Below are 9,071 nucleotides of genomic sequence, written 5' to 3' on the forward strand. Positions count from 1 at the left end.
GGCTAACATGGTGAAACCCCGTCTCTACTAAAAATACAAAAAAACTAGCCGGGTGAGGTGGTGGGCGCCTGTAGTCCCAGCTACTCGGGAGGCTGAGGCAGGAGAATGGCGTAAACCCGGGAGGCGGAGCTTGCAGTGAGCTGAGATCCGGCCACTGCACTCCAGCCTGGGCGACAGAGCGAGACTCCGTCTCAAAAAAAAAAAAAATAAAATAAATAAATAAAAAAAATAAATAATAAAAACAAAAAAAGCAAGGGTGAGGGAGAATCGGTATTTCGATCATTTGCTTTAACGGTATAATAGCTATCATTAGGAAAATCATACCTTCTTTTGAGCCAACAGTATTGAAGTATCCAGCAGAGAAACCTCCGCTAAAGGCCCCGTGGAATCGTTTATACCTTCCTTTTTCATCTCTGACAGTCTGATCCTGAAGGGGGATTGGTTTCTTTGGTCTTTCACCTAAAAAAAAAAAAAAAAAAAAAAAAAAAAAAAAGTTTTTTAAACTTAAAAGAGAAGGAAATGGTCGGTTCTAATTTAGGGAAAATGTCACTTTTTAAACTAATAAATTGTTTACTTCTTATAACTTCAAATATAACCATTTAAATTGTTATTCCTAGACTTTACTACTTTATACAGACTAAAAAACAATATATTTTATAAGCTTATGTTAGAATGATTGCCTGCTTTTCCCACTAAATTCCATTACAAAACCTGGTCAACATGGCAAAATCCCGGCTCTACTAACAAATACAAAAATTAACCAAGCGTAATGGCGGACATCAGTAATCCCAGCTACTCAGGAGGCTGAGGCAGGGGAATCGCTTGAACCCGGGAGGTGGAGGTTGTAGTGAGCCGAAATCACGCCACTGCACTCGTCTGGGAGGCAGATCGAGACTGACTCCCAAAAAACAAAAACAATTATATTGTCAGGAGAGTTTAGACAGATGAAATTGAAATCTCCTGGCTTCAAACGAAGGGCGCAGAAGCTGGGGTGGCACGTGGCAAGGAGAGAAACACTTCCATTCCTCTTCTAGAACTTCACACCATCTCTGGATCCGGAATTATTTTTTTTTTTTTGGTATTGCCCATTTTCCCCAATTCCTAAGTTTCCTTAATTTCTGTGCATCTCCTGATTCCAGTGTTTTGTTTTTTTTTTTTTTTTGAGACAGAGTCTTGCTCTGTCGCCCAGGCTGGGGTACAGTGGCCGGATCTCAGCTCACTGCAAGCTCCGCCTCCCGGGTTTAGACCATTCTCCTGCCTCAGCCTCCCGAGTAGCTGGGACTACAGGCGCCCGCCACCTCGCCTGGCTAGTTTTTTTGTATTTTTTAGTAGAGACGGGGTTTCACCGTGTTAGCCAGGATGGTCTCGATCTCCTGACCTCGTGATCCGCCCGTCTCGGCCTCCCAAAGTGCTGGGATTACAGGCTTGAGCCACCGCGCCCGGCCTCCAGTGTTCTTTAAACCTATTCCTTTTCCTACTTTATTGAAAGGGCTGGGTTGTGACATCACACAAGCAAGGGAATTAAACCTAATACATTTTAGGCCTAGCCAAACAATTCCTTAGGTCTAAAGTCCCAGGTACTATGGCACAAATTACTGCCTCATTTTATCAACTGCAATTCAAAATCCTGAATTTATTTAATTTTTTAAAAAAATATATCAAAAAAAGCAAGTTATTTTCAAAGGTTCACAAGAGGAAGTAGGTTATACAGTAGTTAAGGGTATGAGTTAAGGGGTGAGAGTCACAGTGGTCTGGAGTTTCAAGCCAGCTCCCTTTACTGGCACTGGACTTCGGTCAGCCTTGACTCTCTATGCCTCAATTTACTTATCTGTAAAATATAAATGGCATTAATGGTAACAGCTATTTCATAGAGTTGTTATGCAAATTAAATGCCTATAAAGTACTTAGCAAGAAGAAGGAGACACAAGAAATACTTTATTTTATTTTATTTTATTTGAGATGCAGTCTCTGTCGCCCAGGCTGGAGTGCAGTGGCATGATCTTGGCTCACTGCAACCTCTGCCTCCTGGGCTCAAGTGATTCTCCTGCCTCCTGCCTCAGCCTCCCAAGTAGCTGGGATTACAGGTGTGAGCAACCACGCCCAGCCAAGAGCCCAGGTTTAAACACCTAGAGAGATCTGAATTCAAATCCCCTTCTACTGCTTGTTAAGATTTGTCATCAGCTGGGCGCAGTGGCTCATGCCTGTAATCCCAGCACTTTGAGAGGCTGAGGCAGGTGGATCACCTGAGGTCAGAAGTTTGAGAACAGCCTGGCCAACAGGGTGAAACCCCATCTCTACTAAGATATAAAATATTAGACAGGCATGGTGGCAGGCACTTGTAATCCCAGCTACTTGGGAGGCTGAGGCAGGAGAATCGCTTGAACCTAGGAGGAGGTTGCAGTGAGCCAAAATCATGCCATTGCACTCCAGCCTGGGCGACAGAGTCAGATTCTGTCTCAAACAAAAGAAAAAAAAAAAAAAAGATTTGTCATCTTGAACAAGTTACTTCATCGCTCTAAGCCTCAGCCTCCACAACTGTAAAATCAGGGTAATAAAGAAGCCCATCTTTGTAGGGTGGCAACGAGGATTAAATATCATATGTAAACAGCTGAGCACAGTCCCTGACCATGGGGAAAATCAGTTAACATCAGTTAAAATCAGTTAATATCAGCTACAATGTCTTTTCGCTCTAAAGGACTAAATTACAACTTGGGTCCCACAGCCCAAGATGTTCACCATTTCATGGAAATGCAGTACACACACTATGTTACTCTGTGTGCACCTGGCATTATTCTTGGCTATGGCAGAGCTTCTCAATCTCAGCATATTTTGTGCTGGAGAATTCTTTGCTTCAGGGGAATATTCTGTGCACTGCAGGATGTTCAGCAGCATTCTGGGCCTATAGCAGCAGCTTATGCCCCACAGGCATGACAGCCAAAAAGGTCTCCAGGCATTGCCAACTGTCCCACTCGGCTACAGTAAGAGGGAGCAGGTGTTGCCAGTGGTTGGTGCTATTGTCAAAGTGCTTCTGATCTCGAAGGGGAGATAAGATCTGCAGACAACTGAGTGCAGCCTGTGGCGGCAGACGATGAGGGCCAAGCAATGTGGCCAACTGCCTCCCACAGGTCTCCTAAGGAGAAGGCACCACCTCTAACCAGTGACGGAAAAACTCCAGAAAGGAGGTGGGTGGCATTTTAGCCAGGCCATGTCCTAATTACTGCTACTAATGACAACTCCTTCCTTCCTTTAGTACATATTATCTCATTTATCATACCCTGATAAGGATACTGATTGAGTAATTTCCCTGAGACTCACAGCTAATAAGCACAAAGGTGAAACCAGCTCTCAACTGTCTCCAAGCCAGAGATGCCTCCTATACTGTTCCTCCCTCTCATTCCCTGACCAAAAGTTCAATGGCCCCTGGCTGGCTAATGGTTAGTTTTTTTTTTTAAGGGTGGGGGAGTCAGGTGCAGTGGCTCACACCTGTAATCCCAGCACTTGGAGAGGCCCAGGTAGGCGTGGTTCGAGTCATTAGAAACAGTGGTTTGAGACCAGCCTGGGCAACATAGTGATGCAATTTTTAAAACTAGCTGGGCATGGTGGTATGAGCCTGTAGTCCTGGTTACTGGGGGCTGAGGGGTGCTGAGCTGGGAGGATCGCTTGAGCCCAGGAGGCCAAGGCGGCAGTGAGCCATAATCATGCCACTATACTCCAGCCTGGGAGATAAAGCAAGACTCTGTCTCAAAAACAAAAACAAAAAGTTGATGAGGGCCTTGCCATGCAAGCAGCCCTTCTAGACCCAGGGTGTAGAGAACTGAACAAAACTCTACTCCTGTTCTCAGGACACTCAGAGCCCACAAGAGGAGAGCTGCACGTACTGGAGCACTTCTGACAATGAGAAGGTCTGCAACATCAGCCACCGTTAGCAGTGAGCAGAATTTTGACAGAGGCACTGACTCCCATCAGTAAACAGAAGGAGGGATAAAAGGGCAAGGTCGCTGTGCACAGTGGCTCACGCCTGTAATTCCAGCACTTTGGGAGGCCGAGGCGGGCGGATCACCTGAGGTCAGGAGTTCAAGATCAGCCTGGCCAACATCGTGAAACCCCGCCTCTACTAAAAATACAAAAATTAGCTAGGCGTGGTGGCACGCACCTGTAAGCTCATCTACTTAGGAGGCTGAAGCAGGAGAATTGCTTGAACCTGGGAGGTGGAGGTTGCAGTGAGCTGAGATCGCGCCATTACACTCCAGCCTGGGCGACAGAGCAAGACTCCATCTCAAAAAAAAAAAAAAGAGCAAGGTCAGATGTATTGAGAAAGTGGTCCAGTCTAACAGGAGGCCAGGGAATGAGTGGAAGATGGAACCAGAAAGGCGGACAGTGCAGGGGGCCTTGAATGTGGTGCTGCAGGGTTTATGGTATGTCCTGGGGGCAAAGGAAGCCACGGTTAAAGTGTGAGAATCACAGCACCAAGGAGGAGAAAATTGTCCCTAAAGTTAATCTGGGTATAGAATGAGCTGTAGATAGATTCTAGAACCAAGTGGAAATGTCTAAGGAAAGAATAGGTAAGTATCTGGCCTCCTTCCTTCCAGATTAGAAGGCCTATTTGTCTATAAAGTTCACCCACGGTCACTAGGCTCCCTGGCTAACTCTTAACTAATAAACCTTTCTGTCAGGGCCAGCAACTTTAAAATAGAGTTCTCCTCTACCAATGCCTGTCTAACCTGTCACTAAAACTTCAAAGCAGGGAGTAAAAATAATTATTAGTCTAGTGTGTTATATTGTAAAATACAGAGTGCATTTAAACTTCAAAGTGCTTAGAAAACTGGCTGGGCACGGTGGCTCATGCCTGTAATCCCAGCACTTTGGGAGGCCGAGGCAGGCAGATCACCTGAGGTCAGGAGTTCGTGTCCAGCCTGGCCAACATGGTGAAACCCTGTGTCTACTAAAAATACAAAAATTAGCCGGACGTGGTGGCAGGCACCTATAATCCCAGCTACTCGGGAGGCTGAGGCTGGAGAATCCCTTGAACCTGGGAGGCAGAGGTTGTAGTGAGCTGAGATCACACCATTACATGCCAGCCTAGGTAACAAGAGTGAAACTCCGTCTCAAAAAAAAGTGCTTAGAAGACAATTAATCAATCCTCAAAAACTTGTATTATTGAGAAGTTAAAGGATGTTTTTAGTCCAAAAAAACAAAGTCTAGCCGGGCGCGGTGGCTCACGCCTGTAATCCCAGCACTTTGGGAGGCCGAGGCGGGCGGATCACAAGGTCAGGAGATCGAGACCACGGTGAAACCCCGTCTCTACTAAAAATACAAAAAATTAGCCGGGCGCGGTTGTGGGCGCCTGTAGTCCCAGCTACTGGGGAGGCTGAGGCAGGAGAATGGCGTGAACCCAGGAGGCGGAGCTTGCAGTGAGCCGAGATCGCGCCACTGCACTCCAGCCTGGGCAACAGAGCGAGACTCCGTCTCAAAAAAAAAAAAAAAAAAAAAAAACAAAGTCTACAAGTTCAATGTCCTTTCCTTCTACTTCAGAAGCAAGGTTGGGGGCCAGGCACAATGGCTCACACCTGTAATTCCAGCACTTTGGGAGGCGAAGGTGGATGTATTGCTTGAGTTCAGGAGTTCAAGACCAGCCTGGCCAACATGGCGAAACCCCATCTCTACTAAAAATACAAAAATTAGCCAGGCATAGTGGCATGCACCTATAATCCCAGCTACTTGGGAGGCTGAGGCAGGAGAATCGTCTGAACCTGGAAGGCGGAGGTTGCAGTGAGCTGAGATTGTGCCACTGCACTCCAGCCTGGGCAACAGAGCAAGACTCTTGTCACAAACAAACAAACAAACAAACAAACATGGTTGGGGCTGGGCATGGAGAATCACGCCTGTAATTCCAACTCTTTAAGAAGCTGAGCTGGGAAGACCACTTGAGGCCAGGAGTTCAAGACCAGCCTGAGCAACATACAAGGATCCCGTCTCTATTTTTTTTTTTTTTTTTTTTTTTTTTTGAGACAGTCTCGCTCTGTCACACAGGCTGGAGTGCAGTGGCGCCACCTTGGCTCACCGTAGCCTCCTCCTTCCAGTCTCATGTCATTCTCCTGCCTCTGCCTCCCGAGTAGCTGGGACTACAGGTGCCCGCCACCATGCCCTGCTAATTTTACTTTTGTTTTTTTTTAATTTTTTTTATTTTTTTGAGAGGGAGTCTCGCTCTGTCGCCTAGGCTGGAGTGCAGTGGCTGGATCTCAGCTCACTGCAAGCTCCGCCTCCCAGGTTCACGCCATTCTCCTGCCTCAGCCTCCCGAGTAGCTGGGACTACAGGCGCCCACCACCTCGCCTGGCTAGTTTTTTGTATTTTTTTTAGTAGAGACAGGGTTTCACAGTGTTAGCCAGGATGGTCTCGATCTCCTGACCTCGTGATCCGCCCGTCTCGGCCTCCCAAAGTGCTGGGATTACAGGCTTAAGCCACCGTGCCCGGCCTACTATTTTTGTATTTTTAATAGAGATGGGGTTTCACTGTGTTAGCCAGGATGGTCTCGACCTCCTGACCTCATGATCTGCCTGCCTCGGCCTCCCAAAGTGCTGGGATTACAGGCGTGAGCCACCACGCCCGGCCTCGTCCCTATTTTTAAAATAAAAAATGTTGGGTACTGTGGCTAACGCATGTAATCCCACACTTTGGGAAGCCAAAGTGAGAGCATCACTTGAGATCAAGAGTTTGAAACCAGCGTGGTCAAAACAGCAAGACCCTGTCTCTACAAAACAAAGAACCTGGGATACAGAGATGTCTTAAGGAAATGCAACAGCTGACTTTAAACACATAAAAAGCATTCAGAAGACTAGCCTTTCTCAGCCGTTTGTTTGTTTGTTACGGAGTCTCACTATACTGCCCAGGCTGGTCTCAAACTCCTGACTTCAAGCAATCCTCCCACCTCAGCCTCCCAAAGTGCTAGGATTACAGGTGTGAAGTACTGTGCCTGGCCCCTTTCTCAACCTTTTGTAAGCCGAGGGTAGAAGTAGGGCCAGTATCCGGCAGAAGTTTCCACTAGAACTGTTTGTAGGAAATAAAAGGGGCATAAGTGGAGATATCCCAGAAGCACAATCAACCTGGCAGGATGTGGTCAGGGTGAGAAAAAGGAGGGGACCCCCACCAACAGGACGTCTGCAAATAAATTGTGGCCCAATGATTCCACCATTCTTCCTCTGCCTTCCCCACAGGGCTAGCACAGCCAACAGCCCTTACTGGACACTCAATACATACTTTGCTGAACAAGTCATTAAGTGGAACAGACCAGAAACACAGGAGAGAACCTTGATTCATCTTGCCCCTCTCCCCCACATTCCACCAGCAAGTATGGTCAGCTTTGCTTTCAAAATATATCTCCACCCAGACCACTACACACCACCGCCACTGCTAACTGTCCCGTCCATGCCACCATCGTCTCCTGCCCTGTTTTTGCTAATCTCCCTGCTTCACTCTTACCCATCCCCAAACAGTGTATTCTCAACATCAAAGATAGAATAATACTAAAAATTGGCCGAGCACAGTGGCTCACGCATGTAACCTCAGCACTTTGGGAGGCAAGAGGTGAGAGGATCACTTGAGGTCAGGAGTTCAAGACCAGCCTGGGAAACAGAGCAAAACCCTGTCTCTAAAAATCAAATATATAGATATAGATATATCCCTCCCTGTGTAATTTCCCATGACCCTAACCCTAACCCCAATCCTGCACTTAGTACAAGATCCAAACTCTTTACCCTACCAAATAAGATCCAGCCCCTGCCAGCCCCTCTGACATCCTCTTCTACCTGTCTCCCCCTCTGTCGTCTGCTGCAACTACACCCGTCCTGCCTGCCCCTCAATTTCCTAAACTGGCTTTCACTTCAGGGCCTTTGCACTTTATGTTCCTTCTGCCTGAAATGCTTTCCCTCCAGATTTGCCCATGGTTGTTTTCTTCCTCGGTTTCAAGTCTGAGCTCAAACGTACTCTCTTGGGGAAGACACTGCCTAAGCACCCCCCGCTCTCACACCAGCTATTCCGTCATTTTCTTGTTTCTATCCCGCCGCCCCCTTATTCGGCCACGCTTGTGTCTCCCATCCCTGTAAGTCTCTCTCTGCCGCTGCAGAAGGTGAGCACCCAGAGAGCGCGGCGAACACCTCCCTCGCCGCCGTGTTCCCAGCGCTGGGAACGATCTAACAATGGTCCAGCACCGACTTGTGCCTTTGTGGCCCGAATCCTGAGCCCTTGGCCTGTTTTCCACAGGCTCCGCCGGCCCATGCGGCCCGCACCTTCTTCCAGAGGCTCCAGCCCGGTCCCATAGCTGACCAGATCCTCGTCGCTATCACTGTCCCGCGCCGCCATCCTGCTCTTCCGGGCCCCGCCCCCTCGCTACGGCGGCCTTGGCAGGCCAAACGCCTTTCCTCCTTCTCCGCGAACCCCGGTGACTCTGGAAGGCTGGGTCCGCGGGCGGGGGAAGGTGTCCTCGCCGCCGGAGCCTGCGCCCCGGATTCTCAGGCCTGTCCTGTGGGAGGCCGACCCAGGCAGGAGTTGCCTCGGAGGATTTGGCAGCCACGACATCCCATCCTAGCCCCGCGATATGCGAGTGAGGAGGAGACTCCTGGCATAAGCTGGAAGCCACCCAACTGTTGCTGCGAGGCGACACCAATGCCTGCCCAGCCCCCCACCCCCGTCCCTCGCGCCAGCCCCTGCCCTGGCAGCAGTCACTGCCCAGCTCCGTCCACTCCCACCGCCCACCCAGCCACCTCCAGGAAAATGCCTGAGCGCCCAGATTTCTTGCTCGCCCCGGTGGGGCTTCACTTTATTTTTATTATTTTTTTTTAACTTTTATTTTGGGTTCAGGGGTACATGTGCAGGTTTGTTATATAAGTAAATTACATGTTGCAAGGGATTTGGATACAGATTTTTTCCTCCCCAGGTAATAAGCGTAGTACTCAAAAGATAGTTTTTCCTATCCTTAGCCTCCTCGCACCTTCCACCCTCAAGTAGGTCCACCCTCAAGTAGGTCCAGCCTCAGGTAGGCCCTGGTGTTATTCCCTTCTTTTCTTTTCTTTTTTTT

At 48.4% G+C, this 9,071-nt stretch overlaps 1 protein-coding gene across 1 annotated transcript in view; it reads right to left on the bottom strand.

Moving 5' to 3' along the window:
• The window catches only part of GPATCH1 (G-patch domain containing 1), a 48,169-nt gene extending 39,503 nt beyond the window's left edge, over nt 1-8,666 (bottom strand). The window contains exons 1-2 of the mRNA XM_050771981.1: nt 8,284-8,666; nt 325-459 (exon numbers count right to left, since the gene is read on the bottom strand). Of these exons, the coding sequence (XP_050627938.1) occupies nt 325-459; nt 8,284-8,356 (208 nt within the window). The 5' untranslated portion in view covers nt 8,357-8,666. The remainder of the gene's footprint in view (nt 1-324; nt 460-8,283) is intronic.
• Nucleotides 8,667-9,071: the final 405 nt, after the last annotated feature.

This window comes from Macaca thibetana, chromosome 19 (genome assembly GCF_024542745.1).
Source record: "Macaca thibetana thibetana isolate TM-01 chromosome 19, ASM2454274v1, whole genome shotgun sequence".
Classification (NCBI taxonomy): domain Eukaryota; kingdom Metazoa; phylum Chordata; class Mammalia; order Primates; family Cercopithecidae; genus Macaca; species Macaca thibetana.